The sequence below is a fragment of the Lagopus muta genome, chromosome 4 (genome assembly GCF_023343835.1).
Source record: "Lagopus muta isolate bLagMut1 chromosome 4, bLagMut1 primary, whole genome shotgun sequence".
Lineage (NCBI taxonomy): Eukaryota > Metazoa > Chordata > Aves > Galliformes > Phasianidae > Lagopus > Lagopus muta.
In genome coordinates, this window is record NC_064436.1 from 10,868,566 (window position 1) to 10,896,058 (window position 27,493).

The 27,493-nt window shown below is 37.4% G+C and overlaps 1 protein-coding gene across 10 annotated transcripts in view; it reads right to left on the reverse strand.

Moving 5' to 3' along the window:
* INPP4B (inositol polyphosphate-4-phosphatase type II B) overlaps nt 1-27,493 on the reverse strand; it is a 271,956-nt gene that overhangs the window by 103,419 nt on the left and 141,044 nt on the right. For all 10 annotated transcript variants that reach the window (XM_048941067.1, XM_048941064.1, XM_048941065.1 and 7 more), the window contains 2 exons: nt 5,050-5,100; nt 1,902-1,981 (listed from right to left, as the gene is read on the reverse strand). In XM_048941067.1, coding sequence (XP_048797024.1) covers nt 1,902-1,981; nt 5,050-5,100 — 131 coding nt within the window. The remainder of the gene's footprint in view (nt 1-1,901; nt 1,982-5,049; nt 5,101-27,493) is intronic.

Sequence of the window (27,493 nt, forward strand, 5' to 3'; positions counted from 1 at the left end):
CATCCACTTCAACATCTCTAGTGATAAAAGGCTGACACAAGCATCCAGAAAGGAAGCAACGAAGAAGCAGGTGAGCTAGAGGGACTGAAAACAGTAGTTATTCACCTCCAATGCACTTCTCATTAAGTCTCCTAACTGCATAGTGAATATGCAAATTCAGGCCTGCTAATTGGTTCCCATGGCTATACCCTTGTTCCCCAAAAAAGGCTTAAGAACAGAAAGAAAAAGAAAACAGACTGTGTTTGCATAATAGTGTTAATTATAAATGACAAAGCTACTGACTGCCTGAAAAGCAAATGGCATGATTTCCAGTCAAGCCCCATTCTCCAGTGCATAATATATAACAAATGCAGTTAGTACAGGCTAATGTACCAACTACCATAAAACCTATTTTCTCCAATACATTCTGAGACATGTAAGCACTAAACTACTGTACTTGTATAAAAATGTTGTTGCCTTCTGTTTATTCTGTGGAACCACAGTCAAGTCTATCTCAATCAACATGGATTTTAAACAAGTTCACTGATAAACAATGTTTTGTAGAATTGTCATATAAATAAATGAAGTCCTGCAATGTTCAATCCATTCTCTGTTTCTAGTATTTCAGCTTAACATTTCCCCTCAAATCTTTGCGAGATTCACCTTACTCATTTATCTACTTCCTGGGGTGGATGACAATGACATGAAGCAGCCACGAAATCATTTCAGGATGGAGTCTTGCTAAAACTGGCTGTACAGAAATTCTGAATTCTAATGGGGAAAAGTTCATACATGTATGTATTATTTTATAGTGATTGCTTGATAAGAAAGTCAAAGAAACAAAGGTGACGTACTTAAACAACTGCAAAACTGACCTTGAAAATTTGAAATCCTCTAAGAATAAATTTTTACAAACATTAAATTGGTATTTATTTAAGTAAACATTTCCTTCAGTTCACATTTTATCCAAACCCGTTTTGTCAAAAAAAAATTCAAGTTATCCTCTTGGTATATGTGGCATTTTCTGTATTTGGGTGAAAGTGACATCAAGGCATTTTAACCTCTCCCTGCAAGTTAAATATATATCGAACAATCAATGCTACAAAAGAAGGCTGGTACAGTAATAGAAAAAGTATGTCAAAAAGTTTCCTTTCAAAAATGAGGACACTTTGACATGATGGAACTATGACAACGCCACTGAACACTGCACTTTCAACAGTGAACTCAAGGCTGGCTCCAATACCATGTCTGAATCCAATGAATTCATACTGAAACATCACAAGCTAAAATGTTTCCCTTATCTTAAAATAGCTTTTGTTCCTATCTTAATGTATTTTATAACCATAAGCCAGCACTAAAGGTGAAAACTGTATTCGTCAGTACTGAGCTTTAGTAAATATCTATTCAGCACAACCCTAGTTTTCAAACATTGGTCATGACTCTCCTGCTGTTAAGTGTTATGTCACTGAACAGTGTTGTACATCAAACCCCACTGACATTTGGCTGCAAGTAATGATGAGGTTAGGTTATTGCACTTATTTCACACTTGAGAAAAGACTTAACTCATTACATCCATCATCTTTAAATATGGCTAGTAATTAAACCAGCAAACTGTACAATGCCTATTCTTTAAGACACACATATGAAACCTAACTGAGAATCTTGCACTCCTTTCTAATGGAGACTGTGAAACAAAATACTTCCCTGAAATTCCTCCATACGCTTACACCAAAAAATTACTGTTTCCAATAAAATTAAATAACAGGTATTTCTTTTTGCGTTAGTATATGGTAGAAAAATAAGTACTTAAGGCTGATATCTAACATCAGCAAAGGAATACGGAGTTTCAAACAGTCAATCAGGAATATCAAATGCCATGGATTATTTACTTGATCTGGTTTACAACAGATGAAAACACTTACCTGAGGGTAAGGGTCAACTGTTGTTCCTTTGACTTCACCAAGTCTCCTACTGTAAAAGTCGTACAGCCCAGGAAGCTTCGCTACAAAATGAAGCAGAATGAAAAAAAAAAATCTCTATTGTTGAAATTTTTGAAATTTTAATTGTTACTTTTTTGGTCTTCAAATCTTTCCTTGGTACCTAGAAACATTCCTGCATACTAATTTAACACATTATATGGTAGAAAATTGTTACGTAGCCGTAACATGATTACCACAAATTTGTTAAATACTGGCTTAACAGGCAGGAACTTCTCCCTTTCTTGAGAACCACTCTGACATGTATGTATTTACTATGAAGTTACTTTGCTATGTATTTGCTAGGAAGTGAGTTCAGTAAATGTTCTTTAATAGAAATGCTGTATTTCTCTAGTTTATAGCAGTGTTTGTAAATACTCGTTTCCTTCCTTCCCTCTAAATTGGAGAGGTATGGATTTAAAGAATGGACTGTTTGATGGACTAAGAACTGGTTGGCTGGTAGTAACCAAATGGTTGTGATGAATGTCAGGGTGGATGCCTGTCACAAGCAGTATCCCTCAGGGCCTTGGGTCTGCTTCTCAACATCTTCACCGATGACATACACGATGCAATTGAGTGCACCCTCAGCAAGTTTGCAGATGACATCAAGCTGAGCAGTGCAGTCAATACACTAGAGAGAAGGGAAGCCATTCACAGAGACCTGAATATGCTGGAGAAATGGGTCCAAGTAAAACTAATGAGGAATTCATCTTCCTTGGCTTTTCATTACTTTTTACCCTCTGCTCATACTCCACTACCTAATACTACAATCTGATTTAGTCAAATAAACCAGTGTTGGCCTTGACCTAGGAACAAAGGTAGAGAGAACTGTCTATTATCAGCTTCTACGCATTTATTTTGCAATATACAACTGAATACTGCTTGTCATAAATAACTTTTAACTATTTTATTTTGCATTTTTGCAAATTCTATCAAAAAAACACGTTTGTGTTTATTATTCTACCCTGATTTCACTACACAGTTGAAATCAAAATAAAATACCACTGAAAACTATACAGAGTCTTGGATCTTCAAATTCAAGAATAATCAAGTTGCTCTTATGTAAAATCAACACACAAGATGCAGAGCCCAACTGCAAACCTGGCGAAAATGAGGATTTGTTACTATTGAGTAAACATCTTCCTCTGGTTAAAAAACAGCAACAAAAATAAACAAAAAGAACCCTGCAGTCTGTTTTCTTTCAAGAATGCTCAGCTAAATATTGAATATTTACATATGGCAATAAATACACATTTAAATATTTCTTGTATAGACCTCAGTATATATATTATTATATAATAATATAGGCATTCTTTTATCTATACTACAATATATTTTCATGCATGTTGTTTAAATCCCAATCCCCAATTTACGTAAGCCACAACAACAGACTTCACTTGATAAGCTAGATCAACTGTTATGGCTTATTCCTATCACAAATACAGGCTTAAAATAGGTAGTAATTCATTTCCTGTGTTTTGGTTGGCACTTAACTAGAAGAGGAAAAATGACAGAAGCTAAGAGTCTAAGGAAGGCTGGGAAAACAGTGGATTTGGGAAATGCTGGACAGACAAGAAGCCAAAATAAAAGCATATACAAAATTTATCATGAAAAATGACAAGATCATGGTTAGTTTTCACTGCCAAGTGAAACATATACTTGTTAGCAATACATCCAGGTGTGATGCACAGTCTTGCTAGAGTAGACACACAGACATTTCCATCTTCCTTTAGATCAGTCATGACAGCATTTTTTCCGTTAAAACTGTGGTGGCACAAAGAAAACTGATACAAGTTTGGTGCTTCTTTTTCCGGTACAACAGACTACAAATCCATTGCAGAATCCGTAGTAGGAATCCTCATATGATCAAGGTTAAGAGGTGACCACACAGTCCTTTCACATAATTTAGGAGCTTTGGGCACTATATCCACTAACCATCTCTGAGTGCTTCATCTAGCTCTCCAGAATCACAAAATTGAAGTGGAATAATTTTATGGGGTTAAAAAACAATAAATCCACTTATTTTCTTGTCTCATATTCTTATGCTTATTTATAACAAAGCTTCCTTTATACAGCAAAGCAATTAGGAATTACTAGCAAATTTAACTTCACTTGTGAAAAATTCCATGACCAAAATGCAGAGTTTAAGGAGTCTAATTTTAAGTGATGCTGGACATAAATTTTTTCGAACTGATTTGGAGAGAAATCGTGTACCCTGGGGACCTAAACTGGCAGTCTACAAACCAAATGAACTTAGCACTTGAAAATTAGACTTTAAACAAAACAGCTGCTGTAATTCCAATTACAGAGCAATATTCCAACATAATTTTGCTAGTGGAATACTTGTATTTATTTATCTGAAAATATGAGTCTTGACTAGTTTGATGAATTATCCCACCTAGCCAAAGAAAAAAGTCTCTGTAATAGTTACCTAAGAAGATGAAACACGTCGATTATTTCACTTAGCCTGTAAGTGCTGCCAAGTTACAGGCTTTCTGAACAGTAGCTGAAGTGCTGGAAACTCTGCTAAGGAAGCCCGGATCATGCAGGAAACTCAGCACCTAAGACTCACAACATAAAAACCCCACATCCTGTTTGGTCTTCTATTCAGCTCTAGCAGGACTAATGTTTCCTACCCCCAGTAACCTGCATATTATCTGGGAAACTGTAGCTTTCTCAAAAACTAAAAAGAAATCCCAATATCTTTGCCAAAAACAGACCAGACTGGCAGGACTATTTATATTCCGCACTGTTTATACTCTGCATGTAAAAATGAGAAAGAGACTGGCAAGGCTCATTCAGATAATGCAATTCTGTGCTCTCAATCCAGATGGCTTGTATGGCAAGTAGCAAGAAGTCTAGGTAGCTGTGCTTGCCTCAGGATAATTTCAACTGAAAACAATTAGTGAATGGGATGACATCAATCAACAAGTACGTTGCCCCTCCCTTGATTCATTATTCACTTAAATCAACTTTTTCTAAAAAACCAAGCTTGCCAGCTCCTGTTTAGCAGTTTAAGCAGAATGCCATTTCTCCTTTACGTCTGCGTCTTTTGATGAGGTGAAAAATCCACTAATATACAAAAATTGCTTACTCCAACATCTGTTCTTGGCTCCTTGTGATCAGGTAGGACAGTGGTGTGGACCTGAGAGGAAGAAGAAAAAAAAGTCAAACTTTTTTTTGTTACTTTCCAAAAATGAGAAGGACTCGTGTATTTTTTTTTTCTTTTTTTAATGTTTTCTATATATATTAGAGAAGATTTTTAAGGGATGTATGTGTGTAAAAAAACTGTTCTGAAAGTAATATGTCCTATTTCATTATGTCAGCCCTCAGAGCAAGAGGTAGTACAGCATAAAGGCTGAACCTCCTCTTGCATTTTGTTGCCATGCAACAGATAGCAGCAGAGGGGCAGTCTGACAGAACAGCATCTGACAAGGAAGAGCATATAAATTAAAGGTGTCTCAGTGAATACTTACACGTGGAAAACACTGCAACCACTGACATTCATTATTTCTTGCCGTACATTTACGGAGACGATAAACAAAACACTAATGCATTGAAAGTTGGGCTGTGTGGGCAATGTGTACTTAACAACAACACCATCATAGCATTTGGTAAACAGTGTATTCCTTCAGCTGGTTTAGATTTTTTTTTTTTTTTTTTTTTTTTTTTAAAAGAATGACTTGCAGACCCTGGCACACCACTGGTGAAAATGCAGAACTAATGGTAATGACCACATTGAAAAATGGCATTTTGTAGCTGAGAGTTCTCTCTATCAGTCCTATTGTGCTCTTCATAGTTGTCGTTTCCTTGGAAATAAGAGGTATTACCTTTGGAATGACCTACAGAAGATTGCCTTCCAACCAATAGTCAGACAGCCAGATGTACATGAGTACTATATTTCGTAATCCTGGTATTTGACTAAGCCACTTTAAGATATCAAAGATATCTCCGCTGAAGGGAAACTGGATTTGTGATTTAAGTATGTGTGGTGGTTATTTTTACTTACCTTTTTTTTTGGAATTGTTTTTTGTTCGGTTTATCTTGAGAGGTATGTTTTAAAATATTCATTAAAAAGAGAAGTCATATACGGGAGCTATAATTTGGTCCCTTTCATATTGTCTATTAGTGTAGGTCCCCAAACATATTTAATTGCTCAAAATACTACAACTATCAAAGTACATGATGAGGTGTCTCCACAGGCCCAGGTACACATCATTAGAAATACAAAAGGCAGATAGCTTGTAAACAGACAGAAAATAATCCCTTAGCTCTAAACTCAATACACAAAATGCAAGGACAAGCAGAAAAATGAGAAGCATTTTCACAAGCAAATATTCTCCTCCTCTATCACCTGATCAAACAAGCTGTTTTGTTGCATTTTTTTAAAGCTTGTCATAAACTAGCGTTCCCTAATGTACCCAGCGGTATTGTAAAACTACAAGATAGAAATATAAAGGTAGACTTCAATCCCAGACACTCGTTATTTTACCGTAAATTCTGTCTTCTCCTTATGTGCTCCAGATTTTCCTAAGCAAAACGCAAACCTTTGAACAGCGAGATTATTCAGAAGTGGTAGAAGATTTAACTTTCCTAGAATAACACACGATTCCATCTTACCTTGTGAGATATCATATGTATGAAGAGATCAAAAAAGTAATTAAGAAATACATCTTATGACCTAGGTCAAATAGAAAACATTTACAATGAGTATTCTAGTACTTCTTGGAATATTAAAACGGTTTGTGCATAGTACAGTATGCAACACCAGGAAAAACACTGGGGCACGGAGTGGTGACAATTTATAATTAACCTTATATGTTTCCATAAGTCCAGTATCATACACAGAACAACGAGTATCTAACCCGTACTTTTAGTGCACAGATCAGACATCCAAGCATCAAACTTCTCTAGGTATAGATGTTAAATTCAGCTTTAATAACCTGTTTGTTTTTGTTTTTTTGTTTTTTTTTTTTTATCATATGAAGCTGCCTTTGCTAAGGAATGTTTCTTCCGGTCAATCACAGCACTAAGCCAGATCCATGCATGCCATCAAGAGTTCAGAAGACAGAAGAATTATTATTTGTAAAACTTTTGTGTGCGCCTAATTGAAGTCCTGGTGTTTCGGTTAGTGACTGAAGGGCTAGTTCAAAAGGCACCTAAGTTCTGCCAAGAAATAATGCTACATTCTTTACTCAGTTACTCAACCTCAAATCCCCCACAGCTTTCAGTGAACTCCCTGCACTTACTGTTGCTGGCTGTTAAGTTGCCCTGTCCTGTAACCCACCCAGCGCCTCACAACAACCAGATTTTCTCCAGGTGTGACAAAACATTGGTGACGTCCACTGAACAAAGTCGCAGAAAATTTGACTTGAACTCTTTAGAACTAGACTGTGCCAGGAAGGCCTTCAATTTCATCGCCTTGGTGCAACTCCAGCAGCGGTGCAAGAGCACAACCTACGCAGACATCTTACCTTTATATCATCTGGAGCTGCTCAGGGATAGTGAGCATTTGCACTTTTCTTCCCCCTCACAGCCCTCTTGGCATCAAAGGCAAACACTGAGCTCTGCTAACACAACCACCACAACTCCACAGAAAGCTCACAAGGACGCTGTTCCCACCCACCTGCCAGCTATGCTGCACCACCAGCCATTAGAGAGCGACCACATTGCTTTATAACTCTTCTTACACAAGTGGTAGCTTCACATATGTGTGCTAGAAGGGATGAAAATGCTTTAAGTGGCACTAGGTTCTACAATATCAATGGGCTTGCATAAGATACATGCCATTCCAACATGCCTGAACATCGAACATTACAAGAACACCAGCCAAGGCAAAATCACATTGGTCTTTCCAGAATTTGCTTTTGTTATGTGCACTGCAGTGACAGAGGGAAGAAGTTGTCCAATTCGGGCACTCAGAAGCCAGCTTATCACAAACATAGCAGTAGCGCTGATTACAAAAATCAGCATTTTTTTCCAAAGGGTGAGCACGTTTTACATTCCATTTGTTCAAATGAGTGTATTGTACAGTCATACCTTGCATGGGGCATCACACTTGCTTGTTTACAGAAAACTTATTTCTAAAAAAAGATACAGATGAGAAACATTCACTTTCAACAAACAGACCAGCAATTTGCTGAATAGTTCAATCAACATAAAAGTGAGCAAAGTACAACACTTCCATCAATATCTTGTCAGCTTTTACGGGGGATGTAATGCAAATTCTCCAAGCATTATTACATAACTTTTTTTAAGAATCCACGTAAAGTAAAGAGGAAAATATTTTCCCCAATAGGCAAGCATCTAATATTGCAAGGATCTACAGTCCCAATGGAAAAGATACTAGGCAGAGAGATTAACAAGCGTTAAAATTAAAACAGAAGTAGAAGATACAGAAATTATATCAACCTTAATCAGTTCTTTTTCAGTGGCATAAAACACACTCTCCTTAACTATTTGCATGTCTCCACCACGTGCTGTATATGAAATGACAGCATCAGCTGCTTTTTACCTGAAAGGGTCAAGCAGAAAGGCTGGTATACTTGCATACATTTTGGTACTTTTCACAGGTAGTGGGAGATTACATTACCTCGCAGGGTGCGGAGTCAGAAGCATTTGTTTGTGCAGCAGTGAGACTAGGTACTGCCTACAGGCACACTTTAGAAGAAGGAATTTGAAGATAATAGAAAATGCAATGATCTTAGTCTCTAAGAGTCATCCTAAACTGCTTTCCTACGCAGCTTCTCTGCAACTGAGTATCTTCCTGCTGGCTTCTCTGTGTAGGCTGCACCTTGCACTCTTTATGAAGAGGTGTAGGTGCACTTCATTTGTCAACATGGCACAGAACAAGCATTAGGAGATGCCTCCTCATTTAAGTGCAGAAAACCGGATGTATTAGGTGCAAGCAGAAATTAGATATCTGATTTGAATTTTTAACAAATTTTTAATTTACTTACTGCTTGTGATCAGATTCACCTTCAAAAGAAAATTGAAAACCGCAGTTCAGAAATAACAAATTACATAGGAACTCTTCCCTAAGTGAGGTATTTCAATAGACATGCAATTCCCACAGCGTCCAAGTGGAAGAGGCGGACTGTGCCAAGGGACAGTAAATTCTGTGCATCTGATTGCTTTGGGACATGCTACAAAGAACTGGCTAAGACCACCAAGGCTTATTGACTCAGTGTAATTGTCAGTCGTATCGAAGCTACGCTGTCTTGCACCATACCATGGTGGAAGTGATGCAGGCCCTATCTAAATAATGGTCCACTGCAGTGCAATTCAGGACTTCACAGGACTTGGGTCTAAGGCCAAACTCAGCATTGCTCTCAGCTTCAGTTGCTGACACTGTTAGTCTGGAAATTACCACACAGCCAACTAGAGAAACGGCTGCACTGAAGGCATGCTCTCCTCCAACAAAGTTTAAGATTACATACGCCCCAAAACTGAAATACAGAAGTGAAAAATCACACTTTGGAATCACAGTTATAACAACTGCATGATACCTATGTCTACTCACTTCCAAAGCAATTCATATAATAAACAACTAATCCTTGAAGACAAAAGCCCACATTTGATTTATCTCTTGCAGACAAGGCAAATATGAAAAAGCTGTAGTATCTAGCCATATAAATCTAAATAATCTTAATCTGTTTTCACTGTATGCAATGAAAAATGGAAGGAGAAAATAGTTTATAGTATATAGAACAAGCACCAGATTCATTTTTCTAGCTTATTTCAAAAAACTTCCTTATCCTGAGAAAAAGGGCTGTCAACTGTAAGGACATGCAAGAGATTAAAAGTAACAAAAACTTTCTTTAAAAGTTAGAGACAATTAACATTTGAGTCCTGGCATCACTAAAAATAGAAGCTCTACTACTAGTAGTAATTAATTTGCTCTTTATTGTGATTTGGAGTTCAGACACTCTGGCACTATCACTTTCTGTTGTACGCTGATTTTAAGGGAGAAGAAAATGCCACATAGTGCTGCAGTTAATTGACTCTCACCCAAGAGTTAATGCAGACCAACGCTTCAAAGAATTCTTGTTCGGCATGATGAAATCATCATCACTCACTCGTAACCAGCTGCTTACAAAGACCTTTGCACTGTGGTTTCAGTGCACAGTTTGCAAACGTGAAGGAACACCTACAAGTGACAGTTTACAAGTTGCAGCAGTCTGAAAAATCACAGAGGTTTTAGCTGCAACACATTCAGCTATGATGGGGCAGTAGCAAAACACTGGCTCACCGTAATTATTAATAGCATATTAATAGCATAATAATGCAGTAAATCATTCAATATAATGACCACTCAATTATATACATGCATTTTCTCCATCTCTCAGCTCATTTTCACAAAGCCTAATCATTTGGAAAAAAGCACTCCAGCTGTATGTAAGTACTGGATATTCTGGGCATTTACTAAGTTATAACTGTAATGTAAAAGAAAAATCACATGTCAAGTACCTGGTTATTACAGTCAGGCAGTAAGGCACTTGCTTTTTTACCCCATGATGATTTCAGGAAACCACATCACAAACACTTTTTTAAATTCTTTCACATACAGAGACCAATCTGCAAAAATCCAAGGAGTAAAGAACTCCAGTCAGGATGCTTGTGATGCCCTTTTTCCGTCTGCATTTTCACTAGGAAATAGAAATCACAGCAGGCATATTCTGCCTGCAAGCCACTGATGAAGCATTGCTAAGCTTCTTTGGCTCCTCGTTTATATGGGCCAGCCACCAGGGAGCTGTTACTTGCTCAAGTCTGAATACCTCAGGCAGTTTACTGCAGTTGCACTATCCAAAAATCACCAAAACAGACTACACAAAAAAAGCAGCAGGTAACTGCAGCCAGGGAAAGCTAGCTGTTACAGAAATGCATCTCAAAGAACGCTCACAGCAGAATAATGATGAAAATAGGACAAGAAAATAAAAAAGAAAACAGTGTAGGTACTTCCTTTTTTCTTCATGAAGCTGTGCATATTACTTGAGCAAGATATGACTGATCTGTCTTGCTCAGTCTGTCTCATCGTCCGTCTGTCTGAGCATCTTGCTTTCCTGAAGCTGCAGACTAGCCCTAGTGTTCAAGCTCGAATTTCTGGGAAAAATACCTTCCTAAAATGAAAGCATTCAACACTGCTCACAGGGCCTGAGGTACCTGGATATTACAGAAAAAAAAAAAAACCAGAAACTAATTTCCATATGAGTATCAGATAACCTGTGCCAAAAAGCAATACTAGAGAGCCAAAGAACATGTACTCTCTCTCAAGTCCCCCCTGAGAGAAGTGCTTAGATTACAAGCCAAGGATGGTGAGAAGCATTCAACGAGCGTATGACCAATAGGTAGTCAATTATTTCACTTCAGTATACGATTCACTACAAAAATAAAGGTAAATACTGCTGGACTGATTTAATAATGAGCTTGACAGCTCAATAATATTATAAGAACATGAACTTTAGCATCAATGCAGGTAAAATCGCACTGTGATTCTGAATACTTCAACTAAGAATGAACCTTTTCTTTTCTTTGCAGGATAAACATTGCATTTTTGAGTATGCTAAAGACTGCATTTCACAATTTGTATTTATTTCTTTAAAAATCACATTAAGTTCTTCAGAAATCATAGTTTAAATTCAAAACGACACTATTTGCAGTAACTAGCCAGTTATAAGGACCTAGTATTTAAAACTTTTTGTTACTGGAGCAGACATATCTCCAGTACACATCCTACTTAAGGTCCCTCCAGGAGACACTATTATCATTCTGTCAACCCCTGGGGGCATTTGTTTCAATCTTTTAGAATTGTAGACAATACATAATAAGAATCCCTGCACAAAATTTTTGCATTACAGCTCAGAATTCTTTCCATTTCTGTTCTCACTCTTCTGACTGAAAGGTCAGAAGGTCATTTAAGAAGTTGATTGCTATAACAGTTCTGAGTCATTTTCTAATTTGCAGCCAAGCATTATTCACAGAGACCACATATTCATTTGCTCTTCTGCCAATATGATCTTTTAGCTAAGTAATTATTTTCTCTTCCTCACACTGGTCTCTTGATGTATTAGGAAAGAAATCGTACGCCCTCTTGTACTTCATTTGATTAGGATAATAAGCCAAGCTTCTCCAACATGAGGACACCGTAAGCTTCCATTCCTCAGATGATCTTATCTCGTCCAGTCCTAACACATCTTCCTTGAACAAAAAATGGTCACATTATTCACAGGTTTGAGAAAAAGCCTAACTTTTGTAAATTGAAGGCAGTTCCCTCGACACATCTGGGCATCTTGCTCGCCCCTCTCTCTGTATTGTATCTGCTGCTCAGTTACACTGTAATCAACTCATTACGTGCACTGTTACTTTATCTCAATTGTTTCAAATGCATGAATTCAAATGCTTGTGATAGCAGAAAACGCACCATCATACACTTGGAGACAACTGTAATTCATCCTGTTTCTATTATTCTTGACTCCAAGCTCCTCAGAACGGATTTGCAGACTGTTTCCTTAGCTGACAGCATATCTTTAAGAGGTGAAGAATCTACTTCACATGTCAAACATTGCTCAAACACGTGGGTCACCTTTTGCATGTATTCCCACAGAAGCAAAGAAAAATCAGACTTTTCAATTAGGATTGTTACCTTATGATATTTGCTGATAATATTTAAAATACAGTAAGGAGGCTGAGTCTGGTGTCCATATTACTTAGTGGATGGTAATTCAATTCTGATTCAGGCAACTCTAAAATTTCTCATCAGATTTACTGTGCTAGAAGACATAGAAATACAGGTTAGACAAGCGGGAGTAAACACCTTAAATATTCTTTCCCAAACTTATTTTCTTTGCATTTGTGCACAGGATATATCTCTAAAAGTCCATTTTAGCAAACCCATACAGCTATCTCTTCCCTAGATTATGACCCTTCAGGTCAGAATTAGTCCAGTTCTGACATGCAACTTAATATTCTGTCCGGGGCCCCCTGATGCTTCCTCTGCATTGCTAACAATCCACCCTTGAGGGGAGAAAAATTTTCCCACAAGAACCTCTGGCAGCTCCTGGGAAAAGACTGCAGATGCCTCTTCTGACTTATCAGAAGCTGTCTACTAACAAACATTTCCAGCTACCCAAACATAAAGACTTCCAAAACTGTCTGCAAAGAAAAACATACAAGTGCAGCTTTTCATTTGAGAAATTTTGTTCCTAGACTAAATTGCAGTTATGCAGTTCAACCTACATAACTGGAATTAAACTACTAAGTATATAAACACCAAAACAGACTACTCATCAGCCATCTTTAAACAAACAATCTTTGATGCTGCTCTGACCGTTATACAGACCTCTCTCTCCTAAGAAACTGAAAGGTTTATTTCTTTATTAAAAACAGAAATTCACTGCTGACTTCAGAAATGATTTCAGGATGGAAATCTCATATCCCCTAAGCTATGCTTTCTTCTTTTCAGGTACAACGTAGGTGTCACTGTGGTCTATTATACCTTTTGCAGCAACCAAGGCCTATTTTTGTACCTACAACTCAACGCAAAAGCAAACATCTCACTACTCCTTTTCTTCCCAATACTACGCTGTAACAGAGATAAATTTAAGAATATTTCATTGTTTTCATCAATGAAACTATATTCAGTCACTTTCACAGAAAAAGCACGTGACTATGATCTGAAACACTTGGCAGACAATCATTTCCCTCACCTGTATGCATAAGTTATGTAAGTGAACAGACACCCTCTCTGTGATCTTTCCTGATGTTTCAAAGTCATGCCATCTCCATTCCAGCCCACCAGACAGGTATTTTCTGGGAGGTATCCAGCTGTCAGCCACAATACTCTAGCTTATTAAGTTGCCACAACGAGGAGATGGGAAGTTACAGCACAAACTCCTGTGACAGCTATTCCCCTCACTCTTTCATATTTCACACACAGTTCCTTCACCTTTGATGCACAGAACTATTTTTCACAATTGCATCCTTCATTGCTTCCAACAGTGCTCTGCTAAGATGATAGCAGTTGCTGACTCACCCTTTACCTCCTCAGCAAATAACATGAAATGCCGTAGGATGGAGAGATTTTAAGTCAGTACTGTATCTCAGGATACACAAGATTTCACGCTAGAAGAGGGAATCAAATTTTGAAAGGCATTTATTCTAGTGCTGCTGAACAAAAACTCTTTTTCTTGAAGAAATACTGTCACTAAGTTTCCCTAGCTAGTCTGCACCCAACTCCAGTCAGCTCATTAGAAAACAGTTTAGTTTGAGCCTCCTCACTAGTATGAATTCCTGAACTAGACCCACACCTACGTATACAGACTCGGGGAACATATCTGTATTTTAAGTACTGGTTCTCAGATCAAAATAAGTATTAGAAATGCATTAGACAGTGCATTCAGTGAAGAATAACGACAGAGAACAAACGAGTACATTTTAGCAGTTATGTTTTTCTGTCATGCTGATTAATAAACAGGTTTTTTTTCCTAAATGAATCAAAGGTGCAGACCTATCCTCCCATACATAATGATAATTTGCAAAGTTGTTAATGGCTGACTAGAGACACTACAGTTGTCTTAAGTGTGACTTGAAAACAACGAGATTCTACTTAATACACTGCACGTAGACTATACTTCTAAAAGTAGTCTTGAGAATCGAAGTAATTTTAATTGTCAACTTCTCAACAATAGCTTGGTCACATTCAAGCAAAGAAACACAGCAAGTCTTACAGGCTTCATTTCAGTGGTGTTCATCTACACTTTACCCAAGTACAGAGGAGCCTACAGTTTCTCCACGTTTCTTCCTCCACACAGAGTACACTCTTACTCCCTGGCACAGTGAAAAGTTACTTATAAAAGGAAAGCATTTAAATACAAGATGAGTTACATGCATCATAGTTATTATGTCAATGTATGGTAATCTGTTCAGCCTGAGGACAGGTTGTGATGTAATGCCTTGAACAGCACAATATCCTATGTAGTCTGACAGGATGGTAGATCCTGTAAGTTAATATTCAGAGATTTCCCCTTTACAACTCACATATCTGAAAGTGAAGAAGATGTATGCCACAAAGAATAACTTATATATAAAATAATGAACAGTGTTTATAGAGCTTCTTACAACACATACATAAATTCTGTATAAATAATTACAGATACTCTGCCTCTATCATTATGATTACAGAAGCTGCCTGAAGTCATCTTGCAAACTTCCCCTTTAACTAACACTGGGAGCAACACAAAACCACTCTGAATAAAATGCGTGAATCTTTATCTAATTTTAGTATGCATGTCAAGACAAACTAATTTAGCATGAATGTAAAGGCTCACATGCCTACTTTTCAAATAAATATATGAAATTTCCCAAGTCAAAAAAGGCCACATTCAACAGCTGAATACAAAACAAACAAAACCCCACACCCAAATGGGGACCCTAAACGGGGTTTTTAATTTCCAAGCTACAGCTAGTCAGGATGGTTATTTAGAACAGTAACAGCCACATTTACAAATGACTAAAAGATTAGAACGTAATGAGGGCAATGAATACTAGAGGTATTTGAATGAACTGTACTTAATGCCAGTAATTTATTCCACCTAGGAGTGGAACAAATGAAAAGGGGATAAAATAGCTGACAAGAAAGTAGATGCACAGAAAATGAAATTCAGTATCAGTCACATTAGAGCAGTTGTAAGTCCTAAGTACTGCACGTCCTCCTCTAGCAGCATCAGCTGGAAATAAGCATATGTACATGTAGCACTAGCTTATTTTGCTATTTCAAATTCAGTCAGTCACACCAACTGATCCATACTTCTTCGTAGTACTTGGTCTTATTTATTGTTCTCATTTCAGATCATTTTAAGCTATTAATAAAATACATAATTAGGTTATAAGGATTGTGTTAGACATTGTACTTATCAACTGGCTTTTTCCAAAAATACCAGAAAGAATTATTAACTGAATATCACAAAGAAATACGGATACAAAATGGTGAAACTATCAGCAAAATAAACTACAAAAACCTATTTGTATTCCAAACTCAAGCTGAGAAACATGAGAAATGAGGTGAGGAGGAGAGGAGCGAACAGTCTTCATTCAGGAAAGCAGCCTAGATTTATGCATCATTTAAACTGCTCTCTAAATGTCACTGCTCTCCCACATGATTAGAAGCTGCCTGCAAGAGGTTACCACATCTTCCTAACAAGTGAAAAATCCTGTATTCACATATATTCACCAATCTTGATTCTTATTTCATGCAGCACAAATACCATAGGTATTCATTTGTAATGAATATCGAAATCCACCCCCCACCAAACTCAAAACTCTCCGCAAAGCATGCCTAAATTTATTCTATTATTTGTACACAGTTATAAATTAAAGAAACAAAACAATCACAATGCTTTCCAGTGTTTTTACTAACCAAACACTATATTAAACAAATAATTTAAAATATCCAAAGGGTTAAGAATTTAGCTACCAGGACATCAGTCAAACAAAAATTTCCTTGTGCGTTTACTAGGATTTCTTCTATTTGCATCGAAACATAAGGGTAAGTAATAGTTTTTTTACTAAGAGGTACAAGAGCAAAAATGGGAAATTAATATGAAGTACATAAATTGCTTATTTATACACCTTCAGCGGAAGCAGTCTAGAACAGAATCGTTTCCTTCTATCGCATTCTATCATTCAGTGAAGTCATTCTGCTCAGTTCTAAGCATGAAAAGACCTTTAAAACAATAACTAATTTAATACTACCGCAAGAACTTAAAACTTGTCAGCATAAGCATCAATACAATCTCAGAATCAGCACCAAGAACGCTATAAAATTCAATTTATCTTACTTTTGAAACAATACTATAGCAATAAAATCCACGCTAATGTTCTTTGTTACCTCACTCCCTACAAAAACGAAAACATAGCTGAATTTATTTTAAAGTCTGCATTTAAATATAAGAACTGAACATTTTAGAAGGTTCTGATTCAAACTGCATATGTAACTTCAGCTTAAGACAGTATTTGGATTAATAAAATACGTATGACAAGTCTGATTACAACACTGCAGCTTATAATTCTCATCCTCCTACACAGAGATCACGGCACAGAAAGGCAAAGAATTGTGCATCATTCTACACACCACAATTACTTTGCAAGCCTGTGAGCAGTTCGCAGTTGCACCTATCTCAAGAGGAACAGTTTAAGAGCTTATGAAGGTCCACCGAAATTCTAAGAAATCTCACGTTTGCTTTACAGGATATTTGTTCTCCTCACCATCTGTAAGAGTTAAAACCAAAATCCACTGAACAAATTTCAAGAATTCATGAACACAAAAATGACAACTTTTAAACCTCTGTGAGGAGAGAAGAAGCTTAATCAATGCACAAAGTAGCAAATACTTGAAAATCTAGAAGCTGTTTATCTGTGATATTACAAAAACTCTTCTCTGATCTACATTAATCTCTAGAATGTTAACACCTAATGTACCATCTTGAACATATCAGCTTAAAGCCAAAAACCCCCACTCTCCAGAACTGAGTGCATGGGCTACTGGATTCTCTGCACATCAGTCTAGAATGTCAACACTGCTCCCCGTCCTTTCTGTCACCACCATTTTTGATTCTACTGTCACAGTTCCATTTAGCTGTTCACTTTTTCTCTCAAGTAGCATTTTTCTTTTTCACAAATGTCAATTACTTCCCATGAAAACTGTGTATAGGAAGAGTTCCTGTGGTGAAATCCTGTGTTCCTGCAACTCACTTAACACACCGCCATCTCTCACTAAAAGACAAAAGGAATGGTATTTTTAGCCTCTGTAATTAAGAAATGATTTAGATTACACGATACCCACAAAACACCCAGATCCTGCTTTACTTCAAAACTCATATGCCAGCTGCAATGTACCTACTTCCCAGAGAAGATAATAATTTTGCTTCCCTCACCAAATAGATTAATGAAGAGTACTGCAAGGCCCTGCAGAGGGAAGTTGATATTTACATCTCATCCTTGGCAGTACAAGTAAGGGTCACACAGCAGAAGCAGTTTTCCAGGATTTATGCACTTCCTCAGAGTTTCCTGAGCTGCTATGCCAAACTTCCACTCTTTCCAATTCTTCATTACCAAGTGTCTAACTCTGAAGTTTGCAGTAGTTTCCATTTCATTTTTTAAGCATTACAATTGAAGCATAACGTCTCAGTATAACATGTAAAGAACAAGCACAGAAATCACATTATTAGAAAAAAGTATTTTCCTTTTAGTGATTTTATTTTTAAACTCAGCTGTTGGAAGTCTTTTTTAAAAGACCCATTTGTTGCTGAAGGACATGCATCAGGCCTCCTGTTTGGTACATCAGTTTTGTGACTTCCATGGACCATCCAAACCACGAAGCCTACTTGACTTTTAACTTCAGTTTGTATGTGAAAATACTAGCACTGCACAATTTGTATTTAAATAAACTTAACGTTTCCCAAATAACAGTATGAAACTACAGCTACGAGAGTCACCATCACCATTTCCAGTATTAGTTCTATGGCCACAAACAATCAAATCCTGCAGTGTTTCTACATAGAACAAAAGCCCTTTTATAATCATAAACTTAACTTTACAAGCGTCTACCCTCAAGGGACCTCCTTGCCAGTACTACAGCTACCAACACATATTTGAAAAGGAACTGCAAACAAAATGGTTCAAGTCAAGTCTACCAGACTTTTATTTTCCTCATCCCAAATCAGTTTTATCAAATTACAAAGAATTACTCATTTTTTTAATCTTTTTTTTTTTTTAATCTACTGAGCTACAGAAGCTTAAGATCTCTCAAGAGCATAGCTATTATTCTTGTTTTGATTCATTGAAATAACGGTGTTATCGCAGTGAACTATTCTTTCCAGTAAGTAAAATCAGCAAAATGACCATCATTTCATCTTGACAACATTTCTCTGTAAAGATAAGCTATGGCTCCTAGCAGATAGCTTTTAAGAAACCCACACTTCCTGAGCATTTCCAGCAGTGCTTCCATACAAACAGGCAACAACAAAAGCCACTTCCAGTTACGCATTTTAATTGTATTAACAGCAATATTTTTTCCTCTCACTTTTTTCTCCCCTTTCTCACATCCTCTGCTGATAACAAAAAGTTCCAACACATTCTTTGTGACTCCTACTCTATTGGCTGCCCATGAACCACCCAGCAAAGCAATCCCTCTTGCGTGGAGGGCAGAACTAAAGGCTGCCCTGGGGCACAGAGCCAATACAGCACATAGACTCGCTCCCGAGAAACTGGGTATCACCACAGTTATGCTGAAGCTATTCTCAGAAAATATTTCTACCTCTTTCTACATTTACATTATTTTCCTTCGGTAATGAGAAACTGAACTAAGTTCTACTCTTGACCTGCAGTAGACAGTTCTTGGTCATCAAGTTCACATGACAAAGCCAAGTCCCCTCTGCGTTTTTCTGAACATAGACATCTGCAGCCTCTCTTTATACAGCCTTTGAAACTGGACCTTCAGGGTTTCCAATTCAAAAATGATAAGAGTTCATAATTAGGCCCTTCATCTCCCCTTCAATAGGAGCCACAGCATGTAGAAAAATACTGCTGAATGTTATATGCCAGTGTTTACAGTATGATTTCATACCAATTCTTTGTTGTACAAATATTTAACTGCTGTATTTATACTACATATTCCATTTCCCAGAAAATGCAGCCACCGGCCTGAATTCAATGACTGTTGAGTAATTGAATTCAGTTACTGTCAGGACAGTAATCCAGTCCTGACTTTCCTACTCATTATTTGCAGATAATAAGCTCTGTTCTCTGCACGTTTGAAGAACATTTCCATAAATATGGCTTTGATCTCCAGCAAATTACAAGAATTCTTGTGTAATATACCAGGAGAGTCTGATACTCATATTTCATGTTTAAAATCAGAACAGAACCAAAAAAAGCCAACAACTACCCCAAAAAGACATGCCTGTGTGTTAGTTTGTTTAAACACGCAGTAACAACACACGTGAAAACTACAAACAGGCAGCAGCAAATTAAAAAAGTAACGGTCCCTCCAGGGGGCAAACAACAACAAAATAGGACAATTCTAACTATTGTGTTGAAGGTTATACACAGAAACAAGTTAATTAAAGGTGGCTATTACATGAAGGCAGCTCAAGTCATACTCTTTTTATCATCATCCACAGTAACAGCCAACAGAAGTTGCACTTCAAAATATTTTTTCCTGTAACAAAAAGCTAATAGACCCAGGAGCCACAACAGTGCTTTGGGTACCAATTCCGTGCCACATTCCAGTTCACTGCAGGATAAACTCTCGCCACAAGACGACTAGAAAAATCATTCTGTCTCTCCTAACTTTATTACTATGCGCTTATAAACCTTTGAGTGTGATAAAGAAATGCCATACAGATCTGGCGATGGACAGTTGGCTGAATATAAGCCAACAGTGTACCTAGGTGGCCAAGAAGGCCAATGGCATCCTGGCTTGTATCAGGAATGGAGAAGTGAGCAGGATTAGGGAAGTAATCTGCCCCTGCACTCAGCACTGGTGAGGCCCCACCTCGGGTACTGTGTTCAGTTTTGGGCACCTCAGTACAGAAAAGACATTGAGGTGCTGGATTCACCAATTCCATCAATGCCCATTCTGTACTGAGGTGCTGGAGCAGGTCCAAAGAAGGGCAACGAGGCTTGTGAAGGGCTTGGAGAATATGGCCTACGAGAAGAGACTGCAGTAACTGGAGCTGCTTAGTTTAGTCTAGGGAAAAGGAGGCTGATGAGAGACCTTATTGCTCTCTTCAAATACCTGAAAGGTGCTTACAGCAAGAGCAGGGTCGGTCACTTCTCACTGGTGACAGGATGAGGGGAAATGGCCTCAAGTTGTGCCAGGGGAGGTTTCGGTTGGATATCAAGGAAAAATTCTTTACAAAAAGGATTGTTAAGCACTGGAATGGGGTCCCCAGTGAAGTGTTTCAGTCACCATCCCTGGATGTGTTTAAAAACCCTTTGGATGTGGTGCTCAGGGATGTGATTTAGCGGAGGGCTGTTAGAGCTCGTGTAGTGCAGTTAGGTTGTGGTTGGACTTAATGATCTTTAAGGTCTTTTCCAATCTGACCAATTCTATGATTCCATTATTCGGTTTAGCTGTTGAGAAATTGTGTTTAAATTATTCTTGCTGCACTGTGCTCATGATTCTGTACACAGAAGGGGTAGGGGAAAATCTGCAACTCTTCCATCTTACACCCCAGCAAGGCCAGCAGCAAGTAACAATGAAAATTTCAACATCCTGCACTGGTCAGTTACTTTTGCCTGTAGCGTTCATTCTGTTTTTCTCAAATAAAAAAAAAAAAAAAAAAGAGTTAAGTGTGCCCAGTCAAGCAGAAGTAACTAGGATGAGATCTCCATTTTTTACATCACTGGTAGCCCACTAGCATCATAACTGGCGAAAAAAGCAGCATTTCCTTTCCCCACTCTGTTAGAATGCCTAGTCTTAATATTCAAGTAGCCATCAGCATTTTCCAAAAGGGGGGATCTCCTCTAATCAAGAACAAAGGACTCAAGTTGAAGCTTTCAGAAACACCTCTGCAGCAACAACACAAGCTAGAGTTTCCTAAATACTCCAAATTATTCTCAGCTTCTTGGCATTTTTATTTAAAGCTATTAATGACAATAAAAAAAGACAATTTAGTTAGAGAACTTTCCTTGTAACCAAGTATTGTTGGAAAAGGAAAAAGGGTGCACAGATGGAAGAAGCCTGATTTTTTTTTCACATTATCTTCTATTAAAAGGAAATGTGGATTACATAACATCATAATACTTTACACAGATTCTAGCAATGCACACAAACATTCTTCATCTCATGCACTAGGAGTAATTCCATAAAAATCAAAGCCTTTGCAGTAAAGAACTAAAACATTTGTGACATGCTTTTGATATCACAGTATGCTAGCGACAGAATTAAGAACACAGGCTCACGTCTCCCATTTCACATACCACAGGATTACTCAGCTTCCTTCCTCTGTTTACAGCTAGGGGTATCCCCCTAAGAAACTCATTTATGTATTCCAAACACTGCACTATTAAAATACCTCTTCAAAGCCCAAGACCAAATTGAAACCATCCCCCCAAAAAAGTTCTCAGCCATACAATCCAGCTGGACTGAGCTACATTAAAAGCCAAACCATTCTGAGATTTCTGATTTGCAACTCCCGCATTGTATCGCTTACCCAACATGCTATTCAAGTGATTGAGCTCTGCAGAGAATTTAGAAAATTGGTTTACATCACACACTAAGCCTCACAGATCCAGAAAGAAAATAATTTGGGTGCTGACTTAAGACAGCAGATACACATCCATACATAGACATCCATACATACAATATGTATTTTTAAAATACTTATTGCAGTATGGGACATAGCAAGGTAGACAACATGAACAGAACATGATAACGAAGGAGAAAAGAGCAAGACTCCTCCATATACCACTATTCTACTTAAGGCATATATACTCTTGACTAAAGCACTGAACAGCAACTCTGAGTCCCACTCAGCAAAAGAGATGTTGAATTAATACCTGCCCACCTTCAGGCATAATCCCATTACAACTAGTAAAACACCTCTGAGCCATAAATACAACCTACAGTCAACTACTATATGATTTATGTTAGTTCTCTGAGCTACATCTCCCCTGCACTAGGTCTACTGCTAGAGGTGAAATTCTGTTTCACTGTGTACATCCTCACGACAACCTTATTGATGAGATCAGAGAAACACCAAATTGCAGGGGTTGGAAGGGACCTCAAGAGATAATCAAGACCAACCGCCCTACTGAAGCACACACCCTACAGCAGGTCACACAGGTAGGCTTCCAGATGAGTCTAACCCCTCTCCATAAAAAGAGACTTCACCACCTCTCTGGGCAGCCTGTTCCAGGGCTCTGTTACCCTTGCTGTAAAGAATAAATGACTGCTGAGTGACGATTCTGCTTCTGCTCATTATTGAGTTCGAGAAACCCAAACAAATTTTCTTTCAGCTCTTTGCAAAATTATCAAGTCTTGGAAGGATTCTCTGCAATGCACACATTCTAACAGATTCCTAAACCCATTAGGTTCCTAGGGTGTCTTTCTTATACTAAGAGCATCTTTCTCTCTTGCTTAAACCGTCACATTTGAAGAAATTGAATGACTGTCAACTTTCACTCCTTCACAAATTAGGAGAGCATCCAGCTTCTTTTTCTTCCTCTTTCAATATAACAAGTATAATCTAAACATGCAGTAGGATCTGATGATCTTCAGATATTTATTTTCCTACAAATCATTTCCAGATAACACGTTTTGGAATTGTAGACTCTTTGCAGAACTCTCTACAGTAGCAGCCATGTAATTCATATCTAGATGAGGAGATTCGTTAGAAGGAGCTACGGGTATTAAATGTTGATTTCAGTGATGCAGAAAGAATTCAGCCCAAATTAACCTCGTTTCTCATACATATTAAAAATTATAATACAAATAAGCACAGCATATTTAAGGAGGAGAAAAAAGCCAATAAGCTAGAAGCTAAGTATTCCACATTAGATAATGTATATTACAACTACAAATGCTACAAGCAGAGCTAAAAACTGAAATTATTAGACAGCAAAAGGTTCATTAGTTTTCAAATTAAAAAAAAGCCATACTGAAATTAAAAAAGGACAATCAAAAAGTAGCACTAGGCAATATGAGCAGAAGTAAAATCAAATTTCAAAACTACAGTGAATGTTTTGCTACAATTCTCATTACAGATAATTTAAAAAAAAAAAAAAGACATGGAGCAGAAGATAGAGAGCCAAAGGGATACAGCTCTTCTGAAAGGTAAACACCAGTCATTTCTTGTTTCCTGTAGCAAGAATGCAGAGAGAGACACCAGCCCACCTCCAAATGGCAAATCTGCAAAAAGCAGATCCGTTTATCACTTTTTCTTTTATAAAGGAAAAAAAAAACCAAAACAGATTCATAGCTTCTGTGAATAGCATGAATAAAAAACAACATATTAAAAGATACTTAAGAAAAAGCTGCTGGGTCTAAAAGCAGATCCACTGTTCAAGACTGTCGCCTCAATGAACATACTGTATTGGCTCTTCCTACAGATTTGCCTTACTAAATATCATTATTAGGTACTTAAGTTCAACATCATAGCTAATTTCAGCTTCATAGATTAAAACATTTTAGTAAATAAACTTTTCGGAGAGACTAACAGGAAAGCCATTTGTACTGGAATCTGCCTAATCATGATTACCCAACTTTTTAGAAAGATACCCATGTATCAAATGCATGCTCATCAAGCTGGACTCAGTTTATCCCTTCAATAACACAAGTGATTGTCTACTCAAAAGAAATACTTCAGCTCCTAACTTCCGGACTTAAAGCATTTGATATGGTACCTTTTCAGAAGTTATTAGTCAGCTGAAAAGAAATAAGAGATTAGCAGACTGGCTAATCAGGAAATTGTATGTTTCAAACATGAAGGAGAGTTCCTTGGGACTGAGGCACAAAGCTAATTTTATTTAATATTTTCACTGAACACTACAGCAAAAACTCTATTACCATGAATTTACAACATCAGAACCCACAATGAGCAAAGCCTCAGTGTGATACAGACAGAATTACACACGGAGGATCTGAGTAATAGAAACAACCATATTAAGCACTGGGCAATGCCTTCAATTAGTAACAATCAGCACTTCGTCTAAGCTGGAAGTACGTTAGTTCAAAAAACGCAGCAACAAAAAGACCTAACTATATCATTAATAAGCAGGCTGAGTATGAGATGCAACTACTTAGAAGAAAGCAAATAAGCTTTTAGGGTGAATTAGGAATGTTATTTCTATTTTATCAGCAGTACTGTATACTTCTCACTCATATTCTAAACAAGTTGTAATGAATGGCAGGCCTATTTTAGGTAATAAGACTAAAGTAGCTATATATATTTATCATCAGAGAACAAAAACTAAACAAGGGATGATCATTCCAAATGAATATAATTGTGCATTAGCATCAAAGGAAGGCGAAGAGCTATTCAAACCAAGGCAGTATTCCCCAGACTTTAAAACCAGGGCTGTTAGAAAATAAGATAGGCAACAGAACTTCTGATTTCATGTTCTTCATATTGGACTAGAAACATTATTTAGCATACACAGATGAAGAAGCTAAAAATCACAATCTAGACACTGGATAATACCAAAAACTGTGAACAACAGATCACCCTGTAACTCAGCATAATTCTCTCAGAAAAAGATAGATTTTTATCTTAAGCTGACTTCCTCCTGAAAGACTATTTGAGCTTTGAGCTTTACTCTTTCCAAATACTTTTGAGTACTGCCTGACTGCAGTAACATTTGCACTGCCCTGAGGGCTACGACTGCTCTTCTGTACCAGAACAGATACTCAGCCACAAAGCTTGCATCCTTTTTCACCACATAGCTCATGTAGATCCAATATGCAGTGGGATGCAGGCTAACACTTCTAGCTAAGCCCCAGTTTCAGTTTGGTCTTGAGCTATCTGAATAAGAAGCCATGCTTTTAATAGTAATAATATTTTTGTGCTAACTATATATATCTGTATACGCCCAGGCTCAGTATTTCACTCCACCTCCTCCCCCAAGTTTTCCTCATGCCCTCTTGGAAACCTACTCTCCATTCCTAATTAATTGAAATCAAAATTAATAAAAACAATAAAAAACAAAACAAAAAAGCGCACAACCAACCAAACAAAAAAAAAAAAAAACCACTACAAACAGGACTACCTAAAAATGAATAGTTAATTCTCTTCACTGTGATGTATATTCACAGTCAAAGACGTCTGAACCAAAAAAAAAAAAAAACACACATATGACTTCTCTCTTAAGCCTTTCAGTACTTATCCTGAAGTTATTATGCCCCAACTTGCTAAACTCAGACAGGAGTTTATCAAGGACATGCTGACAGACCTCAATTGTATTCAACACAATTTCCTTTCCAGAGGTCACCTAAACAAAGAATTAAAAGCACGGGATCAAGGCCTTCACAGACTTTTCCATGACTAACAACAGGAACAACAGGAGTAATGAAGACATCGCTTATTATCTCAGTTCAAAAGTTTAAACAGATAAGCTGGTTATTCAAAACTAAATTCTACTATTTGTCTTAATTTTTTTTTTTTTAATTAACATCTTCCTTTGTCACAGTATCAACTATTGCTTCTCTTCTATGAAAACATCTTTTTCAAAGACTGAAATTTGCTCAGACTTAGTTCGTCTTCTTACTCTTCTAAATGGCCAGTTAAATTCTAAAATAGCTTTAACTGCTTAAAGAACCAACATTAATCTTCATCCCCTCTGGAAAACAAAAGCAAACATAGCATGGATCAACAAGTTTTACAACACAGTAAAACAAAAAACAGCAGCAACAAAACAGACTTCTGAATTGATCCGTTTGTTTAGAAGATACAGAAGACATTTAAGAATGGTGAAATTAGAACTAAATTCAACAAAACACTTCTCTTGACACGTAAGACAAAGACTATACTACAGGAACCATCTGTGTGCTCAAGTGCAAAACAGAACTTCAGAATTACTGAGACTAGACAGAGAACTGCTCAGCTTCTCAACAGAAAAATCAAGCTGCGCACATTAGTAGTGTTTGGGCATTTAGTCCAGAAGGGTTCAGTGGAAATAGACTGCTCTGCTGAATTTCTCCTTCGTTACAGCTACAGCAGTTTTTCCTTTTTCTGAAAAGAGCTCATCTTGATGTTGTTGCTGACTGCCTGTAGGCCTGCCAGATGCATTCCTGGATTATCTTCTACTGTCACTGGATTTGTTTCGTCCTACCTGACACAACTACATTACAACCTGGGCTCCCATTCTTCTTTTCAGGACATATAAATCATACAACTGAGTATCCTCAACTCCTTAAATTTCAGTGACCAACCTGCCAGTGGTTAGAAAGATTAGAACTGCCATACCTCTCAGGGCCACATTATGTAATACATGCAGTAGAACATCACAAAAAACTACACCCTCAAACACTACTGAAAACATACATGGAGTCTAGGTCAGCATACACACCCCCTATCACCTTGTAAAGCCATAAATGACAGCAGTTAGGAACAGCTCTAAGAAGCTATATGATAGCCATGAATATGCTTCAGATCACAAGTCATATAGCCCCTCTTGAAATTTCACAGAGCTTATTGCTCTTGCATTTGGTACATGGCTATCTAGTACTCTAACAGATGCCACGGTAGATGTCAACCTGGAGATACTACACCAGGGCTGCTTTTTTACATTGTACTTCAAACCTTGAAAAAGGCTCTGACATATTTTCAGGCATCTTTCAAATAGGTCAGAAAAGGTAAAAGACAGTAAACATACCTCAAGTAGCTTAACATAAATGAGAAATAAAAAAAGAAACTGGATGCCTAATCCAACAGCAGCCCAATAGCATCTTTAGTTGTCTAAATAGCTCAGGTCTAATTTAATTCCTTAATTTCAACCCATAGTCCTTGACATCATTTTAGGTAAAATTAAAGTTCTAAAAC